This window comes from Gastrolobium bilobum, unplaced genomic scaffold (assembly GCF_033153095.1).
Source record: "Gastrolobium bilobum isolate Gb01-03AN ecotype WA unplaced genomic scaffold, APGP_CSIRO_Gbil_v1 utg8540, whole genome shotgun sequence".
Classification (NCBI taxonomy): Eukaryota; Viridiplantae; Streptophyta; class Magnoliopsida; order Fabales; family Fabaceae; genus Gastrolobium; species Gastrolobium bilobum.
In genome coordinates, this window is record NW_026898089.1 from 92,015 (window position 1) to 117,867 (window position 25,853).

The following is a 25,853-nucleotide window of genomic DNA, read 5'->3' on the forward strand; positions in this document are numbered from 1 at the left end:
ATGTTGATCTAAGCAAAGCAATCTTAATTGCCATTCAAAGAAGAAGAAGAAAATAGAGCGACTTCTCAATTAACAATTGAAGCTTAGAACAGCCAATACTAAGAACTACGGCCAAAGCAGAATACATACGCCAAACAGGAAAAATGAACAGTGGCCACTTCCAATTACAAAAAAAGGATCCTCACTAAGATTGCTTCTTTGGTAAATTTCGATCATTCAAAGATGGCATTAATTTTATACATCAGTGAAACCTTGTAATTGTCAAACACCTGTGTGCGAGTTTCTACATAAACCAAATGTTGATCTTCACAAATCACAAGTCACAAGTCACAAGTCACAGAAATGTGTCTTTCTTCAAATTGTTAAAGAAAAAAATGAAATGTTTACTTACCTACCTGAGTTTTTTTTCCAGTTGAGTTGAGCTTTCTATTAACGTAATCTTCATACTGATTTGATGTCTAGGCCCTCAGCACTTGATTATAGATATTACGATCTTTACACGTTTTCAGCGTAATTCATGTGGAACATATGCAGTGCAGATAATGCTCATGGATGAGGAAAGGATATTAATATTTCGTATTTGGTATTACCATTGAGTGCTGGGTATGAAGAACGCCCAAACATTATTTTTTTCTCGCTTTAATACATTTTAATTCCTTACAATTAAAATTGGCTGTCTAAGCATGTACTCCAAGAAAAAAGGCTACTAAAGAATTTGTAGGAATATAAATTTTATCAGCAAACATGAAGTTTTGAACTTTCAGTCCCTGAAAATTTTAGCTTACTTTGAATTCACACGTCCTCCAATGTCATGATGGCAATACACCATTATGAACTTCCCAAATCATGAGCCAGCAACATCCTTGAATCCAATCAAAAATATCTATCTCGCAGTTGTAGAGCAACTCCCAGAGCTCCTCACTTCTTTCCACATTCTCAAGGCCTTTCGAGATGGTAAATCAACTCATGCAGAGTATAGATGTATCACACATATTTGAAGATTGCTGATCGAATGAATATTTCACAACCCCCTAATATGTGCCCAACAAAAGTATAGAGGGATTACTTGGGTATCCAAGTATCATAGATGGTCGAAAATTTTCTTATTGCTATTTGAAATTGAGTAAGGAATTAAAGTAAAAATCTGGCAGATAAATGGCTACATTACCTACAGGAGAGATTCAATCTCTAAATGGGAACGTATTTGTTAATTGCCTCTATTAAATTGATTCATTAAATAAGTCAAATTATTAATTGTTATTATCCAATTCTTCCTCTTCTCCATCCCCAAAGTTTATCACAAAAAAATTGCAGAGCACAGGACCGCATGCTCAATTCTACCGTCACAATCACAAGCATAGTATCTGATATTGTAGCCTTGCTAAAAAGGCAAAGTAAAAAATAAAACAGACAAATGAATTCACGTATATAGTTCCACAACGCTGAAATATTCCATTAGACATAAAATCAAGTTTCATTTTTCAAAACAAATGAGATAACCATCTCCTAGCAATTATCTAAATATAACATCAACTCACAAAAATCCCAGGCTTCAACTACAGAGAAACAAACATCAGAAGAATGAATGAAATGCTTCTCCTTGGACTCTCACCCAGTACGTTTTACAGGTCTTGAACACTCAAACCTGCAAACATCATGAGCATTATAAGTTGTTGGGCACAAAATGACCAAGACTATATAGAACAAACTAAAATAATTGAGTCAAAGCATAAATTATTCCGTTTATTTTTCACAACATTAAAGACATATACAAAAGTACATAACCATTATTAATGTTTAATCAAATTAAAATAGTTCTAAAAACATTTTCTAGTCCAAAATTTGGTCACCTAAAGTTATGTAAACCCCTCAACCAAATACTCTGCAATTTGTTATGGATATATCATCATTGTCATATATACAGTCAACCGAAGGTATGCAACACTACAATAAATGTAAAATTCCAAGAATGCAAAATCCATCACTAACCTGGAGGAAGTGATTGCTTCAATTTATCAGCTTTCTCCGGATCAAACACACAAAGTGTGTAGAGGTACTTGGAGCATCGGACCTTGAACTTAACCACATCTCTGCTCCTCTTGATTTTCACCGACCTCGCATCCTTCCTTCGGGCAGTGAGAAGGAAATCCTTAATCTCGTGGATTTGCTTAGGCTGTACACAAAAAAACACCACACACATATTCAGAGGACAATTGCAAAATTGGCATGAAGATAACAAAGCATAATTGAGTATCAGTGTGAAATTGAAAACACTCTTCTCTTTGAAACCCGAAGTCCTAAATTAGAGAATAACTGAGATATTCGTAAATCTAACTTTAGCGTTTTCCTCTTATACAGAAACAAATCAATTATTCCCTGTGTTACACTTTCGCTACCTTATTTGTAAAATTTAACCTCGATCATCTTCTTTGCATCAAATAATTCAACAGAAAATTGAAACACAAATAAATAGATTCTCCTAAAAGACTACCATTGTTTCAACGAAAATCGAAAGAAAAAAAAACAATTAAATTCGTTTAGATAATTTGTACCGCAGAAGAATAAGTGAATCCTAAAAACAAAGAAGAGAGACGCAATAGAAGACAATGAATCGATAACAGACAAAGAAACAAAGGCAATTGAGAAAAGAAAGGGAATGAGAAATCACCATTGTTCCAAGCGGCACGGCTGTTTGAGTCGCAAGGAAAGGGAATGTAATGAAAATGGTACGACACGTTATAAACCCTAACCCTGATCTCTCACACACACACTCTCTCTCTGGTTCCTCAATTTGACCCAAAAGCCCAACCCAAGTTAGGGCCCATAGCCTTCCTCCCAGGCCCCAGCTTGCTCTAACCCAAACTGACAGTAAAGACTAAGAAAACTTTTACTTAGAAAAAATAAAAGGAAAAATAAAACTTCTTGCTAATATTTGAATGAAAAATGTTATATTTACAATCTATTTTCGTTTATAAATTCTTACAATCATAGCTTAATTGTTGATTTCGACTAATCAACGGTTATTATTTTCACAAATCAAATTCATTAATTAATTATTAATTCGCAATAAATGATAATTGTTGATTGACGAAAATCAACGGATTGTAAACGAAAATAAGTTGTAAGTATAACCTCTTCTATTTCAATAGCAAAAATATTTATTTATCTTGAATTTGTAATTACCAAATATAATTCAGTCAAAGTTTATTATTACTCCAATTTGAAATAGTAAATTCAACCAACATGTGTTGACCTGATTAGTATGAATTTGGGTTAGTTAGACATGTGATCTTGGGTTGGACTCTTATGTAGAGAAAAAAAATATCATTGGATTAGTGAGGGCATTTGATTTATTATTATTATTATATGTATAAAATGGTATTTTTATAATAATAAAATTATTAGTTCAATAATTCTAATAATTATCCCTTCCTTCAAATAAAAAAAATTAAAGAAAAATCTTATCTCCACATCTAATCATATAACTGGGTTGATATTGTATTGTAAGTATTTTTATTTATAATATAATATTTTTTTTTTATTTTCGCACGAATCATAAAAAAGCATATATCCATCAGTGGATGAGGGGCTACCTTTGACTCATGTCCATATCTTGCGAAATTAGTTTCTCACTCACTGGGGGGGGTAAGGGGGTGTGTTCAATAAATTCAATTCCATATTGAAAAGCAAAACGAACAGAGTAAATTACATTCCTATCATCACCATTCACCATCATGACAAATTTAAAATTTAAGGAGGAATTTAAATTTGATTTATTATTAGTGTACTTTTATATTATATCAAGAATTTGAATCCTAGAATTACCACTCTACATAGGACATTACCTAATTGAACTTATTTAATAATTTAACAATATATGAGTGAAAGACACAATAAAAAATATTTATAGCAACAGTGCGCAACTTCTGCTCCAACCAGTTGATGGGCTACTAAACTCACATTATAATGACTAATGTGAAATCCTAAACTATAAGGCAAGTCGATGAGATGACCCAAGTGCACAAATTATGCATCTTTGAAATCTGATGTCCGTGAACTAGACCAAACCCATATGTTACGAATCAGCTTAGTAATAATGGTCAAATTAAACATCTTTGAAGTCTTTCAAAGCCATACACTCTTACGAATACACATTGTCATTATGTCATATACTCAACTAGTGAATATTTATTTTTTCGGTTGATTAATCAAATACAGGCCATCCCTTGAAAGCTTGAAGTTGAAGCCAATAATGCCAAATTTGCTTGGAAACATAAGACCCCTTTCAAAATGAAAAACATGCCCCTCTAATGCCCAAAAGTAATCCTAGACATATAAGTTGCAACTCAGACCACATAATCAAGAGTAGCAAGAACATTGGGTTTCAAAGACTAAACGAGTAAAAGACTTAGATGGTTTTGAGTCCAGTAACCACGTTGGGCTCGAAAAGTGACTATTCTCATTAGTACCATTGGTATATAAGCCTCATTACAGTTATTGACTCCAGGTAGACCAAAAATATAATTTTATTGACCCCAATATTTTTATTTTTTATTTTCTCAGTGATGTATAGCTTCAATCGCTTTCTTCGAATCAAATTAGTTAATTTATTAGTGAAATTGAAATGCCTCAATCTCATAAGATGAACAAGGTGCATTACCAGACATTCCCTAAGTAACATGCTTTAGCCACCTTTTTTAGAGCCATTGCAAACGCCAATCCTTTCTTTGACAAATTATTGTTACTTAAGCAAGCGAATGAATTTTGTGACAAGGACCAGCACTTCTCATACATAAGGCGTGATTAGCTAAATTTGTTATGCTAGCTTTGCAATATTGCATTGCCAACTTCTCGTTGTTTTGTCATTCTTTTCCTAATAACTGAAGAATAATTTACCTACGTAGTCACCCCCGTAAGCAAATTTACATCCCAAAAAAGCCAAACTTTTTAGATAATTAAAACATTAGTTATACATATTTGCAATATTTGCAGGATGCTTAAGGAGGCGCATGCCTAAACTTTTTATGACATACGAGTGCTGATGGAGCACCAATTTCTACGGTGGGAAACAAGAAAGGATAAGGTCCCTGCACGTGCGAAACGAGGTTATTACAACCTTTTTGGTCATGTTGTGGGTGACACACACAAAATTCAGAGACTAGAGTCAGTCCCAAGAAAGATAAAGAAGTAGAATGCAAGTTCAAGAATCAAGAATAACTCCCCACCTAAAAATATAAAAGGGTGGGGTTAGGGTTGTTGGGTTGTCAGCCCTACCCTTTTATTGGTATTATTATTGTAGATAGTGCCCTACCTTGTCACCATTCCACACTCAGAAAAAAGCTCCCAACAAATAAGGCAGCCCCACAACATGCCTCAAAACAAATTGCACAAACCTACACTCAACTACAACTTCTTTGTCCACCTATTTGCTAGTGGGGAGCTAGTTAGTGCCACAAGCCCACAACTAAAAAGGTGACCACAATTAGACCTTTCTTCTATCCTCTTCCTTTCACTCATTTAAATGTGGAACAGTTTTCAAAGGAGAAAAAAAAAACCTAGAAGCGAAAATGATTAAATGAATTATAACACTGCACCTTATGAGAATGTAAGTTCTCACTGTCAAATCTGCCAATACCAATACGTGTAAAGCTTTTGATTTCAACAATTATGTTTCCAATTTCATAGTAAAGAGTGATTTCGATATGCAAGTTTTGGGGAGTTTACGTCTCAATTTTGTTTCTATCAAACGAAAAATTGATTTATACAAGTGATTTGTTTATGTGGTTGGGTAACTTATTCTTTGTTAATTGTTAATTTGTTATTGATTAGTCTTGGTTCATTGTTAATTACCTATTAATTGTCTCACATACTTCAAGTCTGATTCCAGTTTTCAATGGTGAACTCTATGATTACTAGAATTCTCAAATTGAAACTATCTTCCTTTCACAAGATCTATACGGGACATGGTTGAAGTAAGGGTATGAAGAACGCATAGATCAGAAAAGTGCTTCCTGGACCGAAGGAAAATTAAAAAAAAAATGCAAGGATAATGTGGAAAAAAATATTATACAGCTTTGAGGATTTCCCAGTAAGGAGTAAGAAAAACCATTTATATATGCTGGAATATTTGGCGTTGAAAAGGTCAAAGAAACTCTATAGAGTTACAAGGTTTATCAAAAATGATCCCCATGACGAGGGTGTTGAGCAAAGTGGAGGAGAAGATTGTGATAATCCGGAAGTTCATTTTTTTTCTTCCTTAAAGACAAGCTTTTAAGATCCTTCATTAAAATATTGTTGTATAAACCATTCTTTTAAGGCCCCGTTTCTTTAAGCGGAATATAATTCGGGTCAAAGAGATACTTAAGTAAAAGCAAATAAAAGAAAAAGAAACATTAAATACAGATAATTTATCCTTGTTATTTCTTACTTCGGTTATCTCCTCCAACATTCTTTTGTTTTTTAACTTGCATTTCCAATTCTTTGGAGGATATGAAAAAGTTACAATACAAAGGTTTGCATTACGAGAAGAGACCTAAATAAATATAAGTTTCTAAAATTCTTAGGGATTGGGAACTTGTTTTTCTATAATAACATTGCTCATTGTATAATGACTTATCAACAGGATTTGGTTCGTCCAAAACAATAGGTGCACTTTAGGGAGTAGTAAATCAAATATGTAATAGTACACAACTACGTAAAAAAAGTGTCAAAAAATGCATGCTTATTTTATCATTCTTCTCTACCTTGTATCCAAAAAAAATCTTCGGTGCAGCTAATACACTGAAGTTTAATGAGGGAATGATCTACTTACATATCTTAGGATAAATGAACTACTGAACTTCAGTACATCAATTACACTAAAGTTTTGTTCCCGGCTGTCCCCCTCGGACATCTAAGCTGTTACTCTCTAGAATTTGTAGGCATCAAATCTCAACTATTGGGAGAGAACTTATAAATGAGTGCTCCTTGAGTTCAATGCCATTTATTGCAATTAGCATTGTTGCTGTCCTTTTACTTTTAGTTAATCATATCATAAATCTAGTCATTTGTACGCTTGCCATATATATCCATTAAAGAAACAATCATTGTTTCTAAACTTTTTCCTTCCCAACAAACCTCATCTTAGACAAAGCAGGCAAGGAGTTTTGATGCTCTACAGATTCCAAATATTTGGAACATGGAAGCTTCAAGCATGTATGATTAAACAAGATCGAAATGGACAAATGTACAGCTTTCACTTTGCCATTCGTGAAGCAAAAACATTACGGCCAAAGGGAAAGGGTGCATCGGCAAAACCAAAGAAGACGACAAAGCGGGCCACTACAACATTAGTAGAAGGACATAGTGATTTGTTTTCCATCCTTGTATGATCAGAGAGACGCATCACATGGCTTTGATGTCCTTATCATGTTCAAAGAGTCACATACTCCTTTTCCCAATTAATGGTTTATCCATCACACAACAAGGTCAAGAAGTCCAACATCACATGCAGTGTCATCTACGTCCTTCTATTAGCCATGCATGATAGATTTTACCATACAGTTCAACCAGAACTCACTAAAGGTCAACAAGTTCAACATCACGTCCATTCATTATCCAGTTTACTCTCTAGTCAATTCATGCACCACAAAGACTTGGCCAAAACGAGATTAAAAAAGTTCCGCATAAGAAATTTTAAATAGAACTATCTTCACGCATTGATTTCCTAATGGATTAAGTATTGTATATATTGTATAGCTAGCACAAAGACTAGATGCCATATAGTTACAGTATTAGTTTATGAATGATCCTAGCAGGAAAAACAGGAAAACAAAACAAAAGGCTAAAGAGTAGGCTATAAACTACACTTAGTAGGGAAGCACTTCCCACCATTAGCAAAGGGTTTGAGAAGCAAAGATAATACTACAAGAGATAGAAGAAATGCAGACTATTAACAGTCTCAACCTTCAGTAGTCTAAAGACCCCACAGTTGTTATCCCAGAGCTTAAACTTCTTGGGTCCTGACGGCTGACGTAGTCATCACAGAGGCCATTAGAGAGCCTTTGAATCGGAACCGAGTTCAAAAGCTCCAGGCCGGAGTTTCCCATTTGCTGCACTTCCTGAGGCGAAAGTATCTTGATGCACCATACACTATTTACGAATTCCCTGTCATAAAAAAGATCATGCATATGTCATAAGAAATAAGGTACTTAAATCCACAACATATAAATCATGACACTATCATATGGAAAGCCAAAAAGCAATTTAAGTTTAATGCTACTCCATTATTTCTGAAGGAGGTTTAGTTATATAAAACTATCATATCATTGAAAACAGGTCCCTCAGTTTATCTAGTTTTCTATTTTGCATAGAAAAGGAAAGGAAGAACAGCAAAGAGCAAGGCATGGTCAGTGTGGAATACTCACGGCCAGGGGCCATCACCGAGGAGAAGAACATCATTCTCTCGGTCAACAAATACAAGCTGCCAGCCTGATCTCACAGGGTCCTCCAACTCGCCTTCAAGGCCAAACATTCGGGCGAGCTCACTGCGCAGCTCGTGGTAGCTGCTGAATTTAGTAATATCCAATGATCTTCCAAAGGACCCTGATTTATAAACCTGTAATAAAAAAATTTATCAAATAATAACAAAAATGCAAGACATGAATAATGATTAATTAAAGTTTTGATTTGAAAAAATACTACTCCCACTGGGAAAACATACCTTCACAAAGGTCTTGTTCAGTGGGTTTCCATGCCCTGCATTTTCTGGTGCCTGCAGGATGCCGGAATCGCTAATGCTGTGTGTTATTCCATGATTCAATGAAGAATCAGTGCATGTGGTATTCAGGTAATTAGAAGATTGATAGGGCATGGTTGAAGGGCAACTGTTGCTGCTAACCCCCTTGAGGCTTGACATCCCATTATGCACTAGAAGAGATGAGGGCTCTATATTAACACCAAATAAAAGATGGTTTTGTGGATCATTGCTCCCTTCTTGGTCTATTGAGCACTCTCTACCAGGAAATGGTGGCAATGTAACAGCATTTTGAGACATGGTATTTTGTGGCTGCCCTAACTGCTCCACCTGAGACAGAACACATTGAGATGCTCCAGAAGAAAGGAGAGGATCAAGTGCAACACGCTTGGAGGACCATGCACTTGAATTTTGAACAGGAACCCAAGAATTTGTTCTAGGAAGGTTCAGAAGGTGGGATGTTTCATCCTGGGGAAATGAACCCAAGATACTGTGCAGGGGAGAAACATTAGTAGTCACAGGGTTCCCATTTGAATCAGAAAAACTTTGCTGATGGCACAGTGAAGCGATAGCTTGCATAGGTGGTGATTGAGGTTGAGGTGCTGAAACAAATTGAGACATTGTAGAGACTACACTCGTAATCTGCTGTTGATTATCTACCACTTGCTGTTGCAGTTGAGTTTGTTGTTGTTGCTGCTGCTGGTTGTGATAATTATGCTGACTATTGATTGAGTGCTGATGCTGTAGATGCGGCTGAAGATGAGTCTGAGTTTGTGGCTGAGATTGCAATGGATGCTGACTCTCTTGATTATTTTGAAAAACCTGCTGAGGTTGTGACTGCTGCAACATCTGGGCCTGCATTAAAGCAGCACTCCTGTTTGGGAAGTTCTGTGGTTGCTGAAATTGAAGCAAGGAAGCAGGATGCTGTTTCGAAGGATCTACACTCCTCATGTCCTGAAGTGCAGCAGCAGCCATAGCTTGATACATATCTGTTTGCATATTCAGCACGGAAGAATCAAACCTTGGCTGCATCCAAGGACTAACCCCAATCCCCTGAAAATTAAGAGACTGAAGCCCTCTATCAGTGTCTCGGAGCCATAACAGGGGTGAATTTATGCCAAAATCGTCATCCTTCATGCCTGCTAGCATTTCAAGCAAGGAAAATTGTGGAGGGCAATGAGAATGAGTTTCCATTGATGCAGAAATAAATCAGTCTTTGAAATGTAATTAGCTTGCAATTTGAAACTACATTAGGTAGTCAAAGAAATTGCGGATATTTTAAGCCTTAAAGGTGGTAAGAAGCTGACCATGAAATGAAGGCAGTCCTGGAGGCCACGGTCGTTTGAGCCTGAGGGGGAATGGTGATGGATACATAGGAAATGTTGTTAACGGCTCAATTTCCCATAGAGACACTCTAGGCTGTCTCTCTCCTGCCGTGGATTCATCCCAGCCAACCTGCAATCCAAGTCAAAGCCATATTTTAAATTTTAAAATCCTTCCTAAATAGGTAGAAACTGTAGTCGAAGGAACACATTGGAAATTGTACATCCAAGATGCAACGAGCAGGTTGATTTAATTATATAACTTGAATGAAATATCAGAAGTGATTCCTTACAAACCTTGACTGAGCGCCAATGTGAATTTGGCCACCGGACAGGATCCAGGTCACTAATTCCAATTATCGTACCCATGTATCTGCACAAGAAAGATATAGTAGTATTACATAATTACATTACAAACATGTATCACCAACTCTACTACGTGACTGGCCATATTTATCCTGATTCCTGACAATGAGAAGTTTTGTGGACTAAACTTTATATCTGATATGTGAGGGCATTATTAAGAATTAGAAGTTCAAAACAAGAAGCATACATTCAAATCCATGCCAGTTTCATTCATTGCAACAATCATACTTTAGGGTGGCATGTACCCATGTTTGGCCCACCATGAGAAACAAGATACAATTACTGTCTTATTTTTAGACAGTCACATCTTAGACACATTTATCAACAGCTTAGAAACAAAACCGTCTCATTTGTTTAATAAAATGAAGCACAAAACAAGCACAAGTGAAACTCACTAATCAAATATTTGTGATTTAAGTGCATAATGATTTGATCAGTGTTCTTTATGTGATAATGATTCTTAAAAAATTATAGTCCCCAACTGCATCTTGCCTCGGATTTAAAGCACTTCACAAGAGAAAACCATAATCACCTTTCCAAACAAGCCAAAAACTTCTACAAATTTACGCTAAGACTTGTGGCAGAATGGAAAAGACAACCATGTTTGTTTTCTATTGTCATACATTATATTATCCTTAATAAAATATCAAACATCAAAAAGGAAAGCATTTATACAATATTGTCTTCCACAATAAAAGTTTTAAAGCCTACCGCCGCACACTTGATTCCTCTGTTTCAAACAGCATCCTGAAACGCATATCAACTGAGACTCGAGTATGATACACAGCTTTAACATACTTTGCTAAGGGTATGACAAATTCTGATGGGCAAGCACTGAATTTATAAAGAAAAATATGTCAGTCAAAGAAGTATATCACGACTTGAAAGTTTTTAAAATGTGTACTACTTATACCGTGGGTTATAGAAAATAGTGAAACGACTATTTGTTGCAGCTGCATGAGCTGCGGCAGCAAGAAGCCCCAAGTGCATACTGTCACTTGACAACACCGACGAAGGCATCACAGTTTGTGGTCGATTAGCACGGCGGATGCCAAGAAGCAATTGGTTCTTTTCATTCCTATTAAACAAAATGCACTTGCGTTACACCATAGAAAAGATATCACAACGCTCAACATAATATCAAAATCAAGCAAGCAGATACAAGAAATAAGAAGCAACTACACTTGTCAAAGCCTGAACCACATGTTAATAAAAACGTTTAAGTATATTCTTTTGAATTGCCAAATGATATACAAGTCACATGGCCTGGTTCAGGGAGACAAACCTCAAAAATGCCAAAGGGAAAAATTCAGAAACGAAGTATGAGAAAATCTGAGGTGGAGGAGCAGAATAATATTAACGCTGTCCAGAATTTAGCAGCAAATCACTTTGATAAGAAGGAAATAATAAAATACTTGCCAGATAAACAACACAGAATCACCAGCAACAAGTCTTTTAGCACTCACAAAGACACTCCATCCCGTGGTAAGTAGATGCCTTTTGGGTTGGCCTTCAGGGGATAAAAAAAAACCAAGTTCAAACATTGTAAGCAAAATCTGCACTTATTTTCAGCCCCCAGAAAGAAACTCTCAAGCTGGCAGGAAATTTCCCACATTTGCAATTAAAAGTCAAGAAACGCAGTTTATAACTCACCCCGGAAGATATGTCTGAATTTCCATTCATTACCATGCAAATCCCTTGCAACTAACTCTTGAGCAGGAGGCTGTTGGGAGAAATCCTGTAGATCACAGATACAAAGTTAAGACTTAAGAAATTAACAGATTATATGAATAAGTTGAAATTTTTGTAGCATGACTCATTGACAAAGGTTTACCAATGAAGGAAACACTTTTTCAGCTGCCCGTCGAGGCACAGAGAATCCCCCATGAGTGCTAGTGTCACTGGCAGTTAAAGTTTTGCAGAAATAGTTTGTTGGCTGTTTATTTGGAGTGCCCAACTCTGCTGGAAGGTATGCCTCCTTTTGCTCTTGCTGCAAACACAGTCATAGTCAAAAGCTGAAGAATGAATATAGTTATAAAATCTACGAAACCAGTTATCAGTTTAGACAGTATTTCATACAGGATTCAGAGGTTGCAAGGTCATTTGTGCGTACACTTCATCAGTCTCAGTATCAGCCTGAATTGAAATAAACAACAGATAATGAAAGACAAAGAGGGTGCATGAACCAAAGAACGGGAAAATTAAAACGAGGAAACCAAAATAAACCCGCTTTATTACTACAAAAAAAATAAAAAACAAACCATACATGCATAGTCATGTTATGAAGTTGACAAATGAGTTGAGGAGGTAAGCTCGGATAGTTTGGAATATGAGCATCCACTTCCTTGTTGGTTGACACAGCCACCTGAGGAAAAGTGCTGAGTTAGGGAATATACATGCATAGAGCTTGTGCAGAAAAGAACAGAGAGATGCTTTCAAACATAAAAGTTCATGTGCTGGTTTCTGGGAGGTAAATGAAGTTACTTCATTTTTGTGAGTTAATTCATTAGCCTGCAACAAATCAAAACTAAAGAAGTGAGAGTGGAAGCCAGTTAAGCATAAGTGTACACATGGCTTGCAAGAGTGAAGATAAAACCGGTTTTGCTAAACACGAGTGTAACAGTGAACCCATCCTCCAAATTGGTGGCAACAGGAAGACAGAGACAAGAGACAAGATAACATCATCATGCCGAGAAACTGAAGATTCGTATTATTACTTTATTCTTACCATTAGTAAAAGAATGTTAGCACATAGTGTCGACAAGGGATTTTTTATGAGAAGAATACAATAATCTAACATCATATTTTACTCACCTGTTCACTGTGACCTTGTGGAAAGTAAACCACGCGGCTTCCAACCGCAGGCAAAGACACAAGGGGACCAGCACATGCATGCCAAAGTTCTGGATCTAGAACTCGCTTTTCCCCTGCAAATTCCATCCCAGTGTTAATAATATGGAATATAAAAAGTTCATAACTTGTCTCAAAGGACAAATTGATTTTGGCATACTCTTGCCAAATCCAAGATCTTAAAACCATAAAGCAAACCCCAGAAGTGGTGGCTGTTTGGCAAATGAAGCCAAATTATTAATCTGATCTCTGAGCTATTGCATAAACAAGTGAATCCATAACCCAAAAAAGGTTAAATTTCCACATCCCCAACATCAAAAAATTATAAAATATGTAAGGTGCCCATGTTAGACACAGAAAATTAAAAAAAAAAAAAAAAAAAATCAGTGGCGAGATATATTAACACAAAAGGCAATAAGAGATAATAAGCATTCTAATTCCTGAGGATAGAGGTTGCAATAGCCAGTTCCAGAAAAATTGAGAATACAAGTAAGAGATGAAAAAAGTAAGAAGAATCTGCAAGCAAGAATTAACATACCTTCCTGGGGTGGAGGACTAAAACCAGCCGAAGAAAGTCTCATTTGATTAAAAAAAAAAAAAAACTTGAGCAATTTGTAACCTCGAAATTGAGCCCACAATCAAAACACTCTTTTAAGTAGAGCAATTAAGCAACAAAATTCTAGGAAAATGACACCCCCACCACAAAACAAGCCTTTTAGTCTCTTCCTTTGCACTACAGAATATCATCCCTTGTTGTCTTCGTCCACGATACTCTACTTCTCTTCAACAACCAAAACCCATTTAAATCTAAATATACCCACAAGACTCCCAACCTTAAATCTTCAACCAAAACCAGTATCACAACAAAAGACAATTGCTTTACGCCTCATTCGCTTCTAATCTTCCTCAACCCCCAACACCCCAGGTTCCAATCTCCAACTGAAGACTTCATTACACACAATCCAAATGAGCTCGACTATATGTGGCTTCTCACAACCAAATTAAGCAACAATCTGAAGGACGAACAAGACCCGGAAGCTAAATAAAGGAACAAACTTGGAAACCAAACAGATCTCAGCAAAAGAACAATGAACCCCAGAAGAGAGAGGGGATCTCACAAACCCAGAAAAAGAGAACAAATGAAAGCAACACACGAGAAAAGGATTAAGAGTTGAAGACACGGGTAGTTGTAGTTGTATATTTTTTGATGGAAGGGATGCCAAAAGAAAAAAACAGTGTTGAGTAAGGAGTACAAAATCCAGAGTCAGGTCAGGCTTGTGTTAGGCTCATTTCCAGTAATAGAAAAATGGGAAGCAGTGCTTGTGCTTATGCTTTGTGTGATTATGTTATGGTTGTGGTCATTGTGGTACTACTACTACTACTAACTTAGTGAACATACTACTATTGCTTTGCCCCCCTCTCTCTCTCTCTCTCTCTCTCTCTCTCTATCAGCTCCAATCAATCAGAACACAACCGCCATTATTTTTGAGGTGTCCTTTCAAGAGGGAGAAAGAGAGAGTGTACGATTGTCGCATTTTTTCTGGAGAGAGAGAGAGAAGGCTTCACAATTTTGCATTATTTTTATTACTATTACTTTTCGTGCCCACCATTTCACTTTCAGACAACCTAGGAGGGAAATTTACATCCACCTTATAAGATTTACTGTTTTTGCTCAGCTACCTTCATAATGAAGGTTTTTTTTTCTTCCTATAACTAATATTATTTATTTATTTTGAGTTGAATTTAAGTATTTAACGTGGGAACATGCATTTTAAATAAATTAAAATGATAATATATTTTAAATTAAATTAATATTTGATCACGTTAAAAATAAACTTATTTTAAAAAAAAAAAAAATATTGTCCGTTTCTGCCTTGTTAGAATTGCATGTGCCCGTTTAAGAAAAAGTGGCACCAATTGAAAAATCTAACTGTGAGTGCATTGATTTTGACAATGCAATGACCCCACTTGGAGTTGGGTTCTTTAATCCACAGGATGGGGAAGATACAGTGTCAAATGTAGTTAGTCAGTTCACTCTTTTAAATGTGAATCCCAGTAGAGAATGACTTTGGTAGCCAAATTTCTTCTTTGGTCCCCATATATTTATAGATTTTGGAATTTTTGAGTACTGTTGGAATTTATTTTATCAAAATAGTTTTGACAGTCTATCAAGTTTTGAAGATTTAATGCTCAGTAGTCCTACCAACCAGCTCACTAAACGATGACAAGTGTTACAGTTTATGTCGAACAGATTAAAAACTGTTACGATAATCAGATCAAAACCTTAATCCCTTTTGGGAGACACATGACAGAACAAGAAAAAAATTTGAGGTTGTTTGATAATTTATTTATTTTTTTGTACAAAGTTGTTTGATAACTTTAATTACACGCTCATTCATACTTATATTACAAAATTTTAAAGGAAAAAATATTTATTATTTCAAAGAATATATAATTATATCATTTTAAGAGAGAAAATATATAACTTAGTATTTTTTATTTAAAATTTAAATTTAAAAAAATCACTCATTTTCTCTCTTATAATTTTTATTGTTTGTGACTTTTTTTTACTTAAAATGATATAATTACATGTCCTCTAAAAGGATAAATACTAAACCTAATTTTAAAAGATTTAATGTTTTTATATTGTAGATGATAATTTTATCTTTTGTACACATATAAAATTAAAATGTCTTTGATCCATTTCTTTTTCTCTTTCTTCTTTTTCAAATGATCATACGTAAATCTCACATATTTTTTTTATATACAATAGTAGATTAAATTATCTTTTATAACATGATAATTATTAAAGTCAATTTTAGAAGAGAGTTCGCATTTTATATTTTGAGGTTGAATCACTTAGACGACTATACATATATCTTCGGATCCATTTTAACTTTAAAGTATCGATTTGGTGAAAAAAAATGTATTCTCATATATCAATGAAGGATTTTATAATTCTCAACTTACATAAGAATTAAAATTTTATGTTGTAGAGATAAAAAATATATGAGACTCGTATGTTAGAAAAAATTATTTATAGGACTCACATCAGCACGAAAATCAAAGAGTGTGTAGGAAGATTTCAATTCTCATGTTAAATGAGAATTATAAAAACCATCAATGAATCGTTAGTTGTTGTTTTCAAACTCTACCTTTATACTCTAAATAGAAAATGTAAATAATAGTGTAACAGGATAAAGTAGAACAATTAACTACTGAAAATTGAATAAGGACAATTTAGTAAAAGATCATAATCAGAACATTGTTTTATGCTTCCTAATCTTTCGCCTTGTATCAAAATAACAATTAAGATGGATCAGAGAAAAAATTATTTATGGGACAAAATTTTGTTTGAAGTGTCATTGCCTTCCTAAAGGCTAAAACTACATGACTAGTTAAACTCTTGAGAATCAGACAAGTGACTTGGTGAAAAATTGAGCATTCATAACATTTAAAAAACGAATAATGTGAATATGCATAAAACCTAATTTTATAGGTTTCATCTTTTGCCAAATATAAGTTTCAACTATAATACAAATGTATTTTCTCATGGTTTTAACTTAGCCGTAATTGCTCATTATTGGGTGAATTGACCATAGCGGTGAAGAAGCTGATTGACAGCAACAGTTTGAACTTCGGAGGGATTTGAAAGATGAAGTCATACCTAAAAAGAGTAACGTTAGTCCACATTCTTAATTATATTTATGACTTTATCGAAATATTTAAACTCGTTTCATGTTAGAGTCTTAATAAAAATTAATAAAAAGAATTATGTAAAAATAAAATGACTTAAAGCTTAAATCATTATGTAATCAAAATTAAGACTTGAATTGTATGCTAGGTGCGTTTTAAAAAAAAAAAAAAAAAAAAACTATTTTTATCAATATATTATTTAAAATATTTTTTAAAAAATAATGTTTTATCAATTGTTAATTATCGTATTAAAGAAGAAATTTTTATGGAATTAGATAATTTAAAATTATTAATACAAGACATATACATGATGTAAATACGTCTTATATGTGTCCGTGTGCGGAGCTAATTTTCGAAACAACAGGAGTGCATGCTCTCTAGCCAAATACAGAAAAAAATGGGATAAAAAATAAATTAAAAATATAAAAGTGTTACTTATTTAGTGAATAATATACGGAATACTCAGTATAACAGGAATACTTAAAATATTTTTTCTGTGTGCTCATTTGACACTGACCGAGTCATTCATTGGGGCATGAGCATGACTGGGACAAGTCCACATATAAATAATTAACTTCATTAAAATATGGAATCAGGTGAAGTGTAAGTGTAAATTCCTCCAACCCTGCCAGTTAACGCATTACGCGCATTCAAAAGTTTAATCATGTGCAAGTGTAAATGCAAGCTACCAATCAAGGCAAAAGCTTGTAAAATGTAAGCGTTTAACATGATGATCGAATGGACAGAAAATGAATGTTGAATGTGTGGAAGAGTGAAAGGAAGAATCCCATCCATTAGTTGAGGAAAAAATGGGACCCATTTTACAGAAAAGATTTGATGATGGGACTTGACACTGTACAGTACAACGTAGTGCTACAGTACTTCTCTATTGGTCGCTGTCTCTAAGTGGTACGTGTAGCAAAACACGCACGCAACGCCTCACCATGACCCCACCCACGCGTTTTACTTGTCCTACCCTACACACACTTGAACCTTCGCTATTCACAAATATCAGTGTCACTCTTACACATATATAATGCCTATACCTTATCATGGTTTGTCTCGCACATTGTTTTTGGGTTAGAAAGAAAAATAATCATATCTATTTCATGTTTAGTATAGAAAGCAGAAAATAGCATATGCATTGTGTTTCCTTGTCCTGCGAGGAATATTCAGAGCAAAAAGAAATAATTTTGAGTTTTATATTTTATATTTTACTTATTATATAAGCCTTTTAAAGTAGATTAATTTTAAGAAATAAATTAAATTGATATTTATTGTGTATTTTTTATTTTTTGAAAAAATTAAGCTAAGAAAGAAAAGTCTCATTACTTTTTATTAAATGTGTCAATCAATGAAAATAATAATTCCTTCGCTTCTCCTTTTTTTTTTAAAAAAAAAATCCACTTCTTTATTTTACTTTTTTTTTATTGTACTTAATAGAACTTATCTTATCTTAATTTGATATTTTAATTACACTATATTTTTTTCGACATGTCATAACGACTAATAATTGGAATAAGGCTTCATAAACATGATGTTTGAATAAACTGTGAAAATTTTAATTTTTTTAACTAAATTATAGAATTCTAAACAATAAAATTAATAGAAATTTTATAAAAATAAATTATATTAAGACACATTTATTATTATGTTAAATAAACTATATTAATTGAAGTTAAGAATTCATATTATTATTATTCGTGAAAATTATAAATTTTAACATAATACAACAGTAACTAGAATTGAACCAATTGAATGTTTGACTCTCTTAAAGAAATATAAAATTCATTAATGTAATCTTATCTAACAGCTTAAATTTTTGAGTTAAATTAGTTATTTACATGATATCAGAGATATTGTGTCACATGTTCGATCCTCGTCATCTTCCATTTCATTATTAATTAATTAAATCTTGTGAAGTTTCTTAGCATAAATAGATGAGTTTGTGCATTGTCTACCCTTCAAATCCGATAACACTTGTGTGAGGGACCTGTTAGAAAAGTATAAAATCTATTAATAGATACTAGAATGGTATTCTACTTAAAAATTTGTTATTTGCTCGAGTTATGTATTGTCCCCTCATTTGACTGTATAATTAATACCAATTTCTTTCTTAAAAAATGATTGTATAGCTAACACTTATATTGGTTTTTCTTCTTAAGATTAACGGAATAATATTCTGCAGTTATTATAGATAAGTAATCTGCATTTACTCTCAAAACGACGATGTTTTTGGATTGAAAAATTAAATAATTATAATTATAAATATTATAATAACCCTGAGAAAAATTAAAATTATAAAAATATCATCATTTCTGCCCCAAAACGACGTCGTATTAAGCTTACCGCAGATAAATTAATTAGGATTTCTTATTTTGAAATGGTGCGATATTTATGTTTATTTCAAAAGTGCATAATTTTTTAGCTGATAAAAAATTAATAATATTGATCGAAGATGAGTTTATTGAATTGAAATATATGAGCAGGTAATTAAGCTAAAAGAATATCTCTTATACCGTCATAATTTTTTATAAAATCGAAAGTATATTCGAATATATAGGAACGAATTAAGAATATGTTTTCGCTATCAATTATTTCGAGCTAAATTCATTGCAATATGAAATAAATATAATGTGATTAAGCTTAAATTAAAAATATTGGTGGGATACATTGATGCAATATCATAATCTTATTTTGATATTATCCCTAAGGTATGGAAACATTTATAAATTTGAAGCTGGATCCTATACCCCACCCTTTCCAATTTCAAAATTTTATCATCAAATCTCTGTCCCACTAAGTTAGTGACTATCAAATTAGAAAAGTAGTTTTTAAGGGCACAAAATCGAAGTCCCCATACCACATTGATTGCCTATTATTTTTCGCGTCCCCTCCCCCCTCTTAATGCTTGTTGAAAATGGCTTGGATAATTCTTAAATTTTTGAACTTGTAAAACACCAAAGAACTACAAGAAATAGAGATAAAAAAATAGAAGCAAGATATTTTTTTTTTTTTTTTTTTGATAACAAGAAGCAAGATATTATTTATGATATGATATTGAAGCGTACATGTCCCTCTCTTTGAACAATTTGTGCCATCTCATTAGTAGAAACTTCAATGATGTTTACATTCAATAAATTTTTGACACGTTACCTGTCATATACAACATATCTAAAAAGCTATGAACTCCTGATTTTCTCAAATTGAACTCAAATCCTTTGGGACCAATTAGTTATGACTAAATAGATTCAATTTAAGCTTAGCTACTGCGGTTAATAATGTGAAAATTTGAAAAGACTGATCAGAAATGTTACATTTGAGTGATTTTGATTTATAAATCAGGGAAAGAGATGCATACGAGATTCAATAATATTGTTAATTTTTTAGGCACGAAAATTTTTAAAAAGAAAAATGGTATGTGTTACCTATATTATATGTACCAAAAATAAGTAAATAACTATTGACAAGTATAAAGATTATTTCTAAAGAAATATATTTTAATATTGTTATTAATGGTAGTGTAAATTAGGGCCGGCAAAATGGGCTGAGCCCGCCCCGCCTGCCAAATGGGGCGGGCTGGGTTGAGTCTTTCAACCCACCAGCCCGCCAAACCCGCCCCGCCAAACCCGCCAGCCCATATGGGTCAACCCGCCAAGTCTTTTTTTTTTTTTTTTTTTTAGGTTACCCAATTGTTATGTAGCTCCGTATCTTAGATTTCTCTGCTTGCAAGTGGCTTTTTTGAATTGTTGTGGACTGCTCATACAACATTTTGTTACTTGTTTTGTTATTCTATTTTATCCTGATATGATTTTATTTTTTTATTATTATTTTTGGATTGAAAGATGCATATTTATATGCAGATTATTAAACACTGATCTTCTTGGTTTCATAAGCACATTAGGATTTTATACAGATTTTTGTATGCTTTTATGCAGATTTTTTTATGTGATTTTATGCAGAATTTAATTTTTTGTATTTTATTTTTATATTTTTTTTATTTTAGGCGGGCTGGCCCGTAGCCCGCCAGCTCACTCATAAAACGGGCCGGGTTACTCAATTCAACCCATTTTGTCAAAACGGGCCGGGGCGGGCCAGCCCATTTTGGGCGGGCTAGTGGCGGGCCGGGGCGGGCTGGCCCATATTGCCAGCCCTAGTGTAAATATCTGTGTTGTGAGATAACAATGAACAACTAAACACATATAGTACAGAGTGCAATCACAAAAAACTGAATGCAATATGCTGTGCATAAAAATTGCAAAAAATTAAACTCGAGCCCATTATTGAATATTGTGTCCTAAAGACAATTTTTGTCTTCCTAACGGTGCTCAAAGTTTATGGACTAATGTCTCCCACGATAGAATTGGTTACTTTGTTTTGACAATGGTATAATCAGAAAAAACAATACCATGAGATACAAAGAATGCTTAATCAATCACAAATAAAGGAAAAAAATGAGTAATAATTTCGGTAAAAAGTCACGAAAAACAAATGGTTTGAATTTACTAAATACCGGTATATATAAAATATGAACGGTCATCGGAGACACACTAAAGAGACGCGACTATTGAAAAATGAAAAGAAAGAACTCTTCCAATTTCTTATTCATAACGACTTATACAACAAATATAACTCATATAACTTTACGCATAGTAATAATTCATCTGAGTACCTGCTGAATTGCCTTAACAAAAGTCTTGATCACTATTGCATAGTGCTTTCATGTTATGATTTGTAAAATATATATTATCTAAATTTAGATATCAACTATCAACCCTAATTAACAGCAATGCCCGTTTAAAGAATAATTGAATCTCTCATGTTCTTAGAAAGTTGGTTCAGTCATCTTCAGGGTGTATTTGATCAAGCATCACCCCACAAGCTTGGGTTTCTGATAAATTATCTGTACACGTAAAGTTGCCATCAGCAGACCATGTTGGTTACAGAAACTGAATTACGAAGGGCTAGTTTTTGCAGTACAATATGTGTTTAGCAAAATTCCCAACAGCATTTTTTTTGCCACTTATGCACAAGACAAAAGCTATGACTTTTACAATTAGTTTGGCAATCGGTTACTTGCACAGTTGAAAGGAATCACATGCATAAAAAGCATATCTTATCCTACTGTGCGTGTGGAGAAAAAATCCCTTGTGACCTACGGCCAAAATTTCCGACAACAGACGGGAGTGTAAAATGGACATTGATGTTTCAACTAATAATGGTTGTGTTCGCCTATGGGTTTCTAGTGAATGTGGAAGTTTGTACTTGATAATTGATGTCTCTCAAACTGCGCTTCTCGTGGCTACATAATTATGTATATATGATATGATGAGGGTGACTCTACAATATATGATTTTGTTGTAGTACATTGGTTCTCACATCTAATATATACAATAAAATTATAGTAGAAGCATGCTATGAAAAGTATGTGCACAAGCTAGACTTCCTAGAAAAAGTTGTAGTTACTTTGTTGTTTTGTTTTTAGTTTTAGTGGATACTGCGAGAAGATAAATTCTTATGAATTTTCTAATTAGCCGATGTAAAGAGAAGTACTAGAATAGATCACGAGAGGAACATTATTTGTATATAAAAAGGTTGCGATTAAGGCATTAGGTTTCATCTAATGAGAGATTTGGATAGTTTACATTAGGTTATATGTTCAATTTCCACTAATATATCAAAAAATAATTAAATATATCAAAAAATAATTAAAAAGGCTGGGAACTAGGTGGTTTTTGTAGGTGATTGTGAATGAAGGGTCTTTGGATTAAATGAATTTAATTTAAATGTTTACTATATGTTTCACTACATTTTGAGTTTTTTTGTTATTGATTTTTCAAATTAGGGCGTTTATATTTGTGTGTATTTCTTATTTTCCATCACACATTTCTTAAATCTTTGTGTCAATGGACAATATTAAAAGCCTAAAAAAGTAATACATATATAATATTGTAAAAAAGTACCAATTTATGGTTAAACTATATTTTTGGCTCATACACACAGCACTATTTTTTATTTAATTCTTATAAAAAATTATTTACTTTGATTCCTATACGTAGAATTATTTTTAATTTGGTCTTCAATATTTATTTTTGTTGTCATACCGTATATATAATGATCAAATTAAAAATGAGTATTATTTATTAAAAAATAAAAATATAATATTCTTTATTCTTATACTTCTCAATAACTTCATATCAATATTCCGATGTTATAAGAGAACAAAAGGTGAAGACGGATTTGAAAACGATTTCATATACATTGATTAAATGATTTTATTATTACTAATCAGAAATAAATTTGAAAAACAATATATAAAAGAATAAAATCATAATCATAAATATATGAAATACAATATAATAAGGTAATCCAAACATTAACAATGTATCATGTATGTGTAAAATATTATTTATATGTACACCTACCAAGAACGAGAGAGAGAGAGAGAGAGAGAGAGAGAGAGAGAGAGAGAGAGAGAGAGAGAAATCTAAAGAAGGGGAGGAGGAAAGGACACATAAAATTGATATTTGATACAACGAACTGGCTACTGTAAATTACAGGTGGGGTTCGTGTTTCGGCCGGGCCCATAAATCTTTTTAATCCGGAATAAATTAGGACAAGATATTTAGGCCGTTTGAAAAAAAAAATTAAGCAATAATTTTTTATTTAAAATTATATAAAAAAATTTCAGATAATTAGTTATTTTTAAAAAACCAAAAATTAAAAATCAATACTTGTTTATAAGTTAAATATTTTTTAAAATAATATTTAACATAAAATAATATCATAAAAAGCGTTTTAAAAAAAATCCGTATACATCCTTACTATATTTTGGATTGATCGAAAAGAGTTTGTAAGGATGTAATTTAACCCAAAACTTAAGATGTTAGGTAAGATTATATTAAGTTGTTTGGTAAATGGAATTTTTTTGAAATTCTAGAAAAGTGGGTTAGAGAAAATTATTTCCCCATGTTTGATAGGAAGAAGAGTAAAAATAATTATGAAAAAATTATTTTCCATCATTTTATTTTACAAGGCAGATTCTCATTTAAAAATACCATCCAAGATATATATGGTATTTTTTTCCCTTACCCGATGAAAAAATAGGGGATCATTTCTCAGATCAAAATACCCTCCTTAGCACCGTCTTCGTCCTTTCTCTTTACCGTTGTAATCAAAATCTTCTGAAATCTCCATGTGTGCGAAAGCAATACATCGTAGGCTGCTACTTGCCATGCCTTGATTTGTCTTATCAAGTTTACTCCGTTCTTCATCAAGGGATTTCATTGTGACATTACTATAAATATAATTTGAACATCTCTGCAGCTCCTTTAATTTCCAACGCACGTGAACCGTGTTGTTAGTCTCCTTCCTTATTGCAACGCCACTTCGTTTCTTCTGTGAGTCAAATGTTTCAACATGGAGAACTTTGTGTTTCTTCTTCAGTTCATCCATGTCCATACCTAAATCTGACAGTACTCCTCATAAGAGTGTAGCTTTCTTCCTTACGCTACCTGAAATTTCAGGTTCAGATTCTAATGAAGGCTTATAGACAATGCCAGTTGTATTAAGGCCTACTCCTTGGTGGAATAACATTATTTTTTTTGGCTTAATCTGTTTTATTTTTATTTATTATAAATGGTAGTTTATAAAATCAATTCATATTCCCAACAATATTTTACAATCAACCAAACATAGTATCGGAAAAATAATAACATTCTTGGAAAAAATTTGGCCATCCAAATAACTTTTTTATAATATTTTCGAGAAAAAAAATTCTACCATATTCTCGATAATCATAATTCTCCAGATAAAAAAAAAATTCTCCTGTACCAAACTTTTCTTAATTAATTTAGGGGGAAAATTCAAATGTGAATTGACTCCTAAATCGACATTTCTCTTGTGATGATTTTAAAATTTTATTTTATTTAAATTTATAAATTTTATGTTAATAAATGATTTATAATCTTATTATTGTTAAATCCTTATTTAAATTAATGGTTTGTCCAAAATATTATAGGAGGACGTAAACTCTTTTCTTAAAAAATAGAAAAGGGTGACAAATTATGTGACAAACTTCTTTATATTGATAAATTACTTTTGTTTAATGTTTGATCACAATAGACCGGTAGACCGGAAGGGATGACAGAGGACAAGAGAATAAGAAATTGAGAGTCTCGATCTCTTTTAGTGGGACTGAAATCCAAGTTCCTGTAAATCTCAAATATAGTGACATATATAGGTGACTTATATTGAGTCAGAGTGTACTTGTCGATCGTAAGGCAATATTAATATTAGTTATGTTGACTTTAGATTAGATAGTTAGCTGTTGATGCAGTACCTTGTTTATGATAATGAGAGAGACTTTACATAATACTACTTACCACAAACAGAATGTGAGAAATCCTATTTCTCTCGACACACAAACCGACCCAAAACACTTGGAACAACCTCATCTTGCATGACAAATTTTTGTGTCTCTCACGTGCATTGTATTCACCTTGATTCGGTTTTGATGTGGATGAAAATGTCAATGATCGTACAATACAATGTTAGACTTTAGAGTTTAGACTGATCGCTAACATAAATATTAAGAGGTATAAAATTCAAAAGGCTTATAATAGAGGTGCAAGGTAACAATTTTTTTAGAAAGTTTTTTTTTCTATTTTTCTCTGAAAATTATTGAAAAAAATACATTATTCTAAAATAAACTTATCAAAGTATTACATTGTTCAGGTGAAATGTACGCAGCACTATGCTCTCAAGCTCCATCTTGATGAAAGTTTGGTTAGGTTTTAATATTCCAGGAAGCAAGTAGTCAAGAATATTTGCTTTTCTCTTTTAACAAATAAAAAGTATCTTTTTTATGTTGAAAGGTACGGCTC

The 25,853-nt window shown here is 33.2% G+C and overlaps 2 protein-coding genes across 2 annotated transcripts; both read right to left on the reverse strand.

Moving 5' to 3' along the window:
• Positions 1–1,358: 1,358 nt before the first annotated feature.
• LOC133312797 (large ribosomal subunit protein eL38z/eL38y-like) lies at positions 1,359–2,751 on the reverse strand. The gene is made up of 3 exons (XM_061514067.1): positions 2,669–2,751; positions 1,990–2,173; positions 1,359–1,645 (listed from the first exon to the last, which is right to left on the reverse strand). The coding sequence occupies exons 1-3, from the start codon at positions 2,669–2,671 to the stop codon at positions 1,623–1,625; spliced, it is 210 nt and encodes a 69-aa protein (XP_061370051.1). The 5' UTR covers positions 2,672–2,751; the 3' UTR covers positions 1,359–1,622.
• A 4,947-nt stretch (positions 2,752–7,698) lies between these two features.
• Positions 7,699–14,607, reverse strand: LOC133312804 (auxin response factor 6-like). The gene is made up of 14 exons (XM_061514073.1): positions 13,811–14,607; positions 13,237–13,349; positions 12,689–12,787; positions 12,502–12,558; positions 12,257–12,412; positions 12,076–12,160; positions 11,842–11,932; positions 11,336–11,500; positions 11,134–11,256; positions 10,354–10,429; positions 10,042–10,189; positions 8,702–9,873; positions 8,406–8,596; positions 7,699–8,145 (listed from the first exon to the last, which is right to left on the reverse strand). Exons 1-14 carry the CDS (start codon positions 13,851–13,853, stop codon positions 7,947–7,949), a joined length of 2,718 nt encoding a protein of 905 aa, XP_061370057.1. The 5' UTR covers positions 13,854–14,607; the 3' UTR covers positions 7,699–7,946.
• Between the last annotated feature and the right edge of the window lie 11,246 nt (positions 14,608–25,853).

Coding starts and splice junctions, on each gene's coding strand:
- LOC133312797 (XM_061514067.1), bottom strand. Junction 1,646..1,989: donor GAAGCAATCACTTCCTCCAG/GTTAGTGATGGA, acceptor TGATGTTTGCAG/GTTTGAGTGTTCAAGACCTG.
- LOC133312804 (XM_061514073.1), bottom strand. CDS start 13,853: ATGAGACTTTCTTCGGCTGGTTTTAGTCCTCCACCCCAGGAAG. Junction 12,788..13,236: donor CACAAGGTCACAGTGAACAG/GTGAGTAAAATA, acceptor ACTTTTCCTCAG/GTGGCTGTGTCAACCAACAA. Junction 12,161..12,256: donor AAAAAGTGTTTCCTTCATTG/GTAAACCTTTGT, acceptor TGTGATCTACAG/GATTTCTCCCAACAGCCTCC.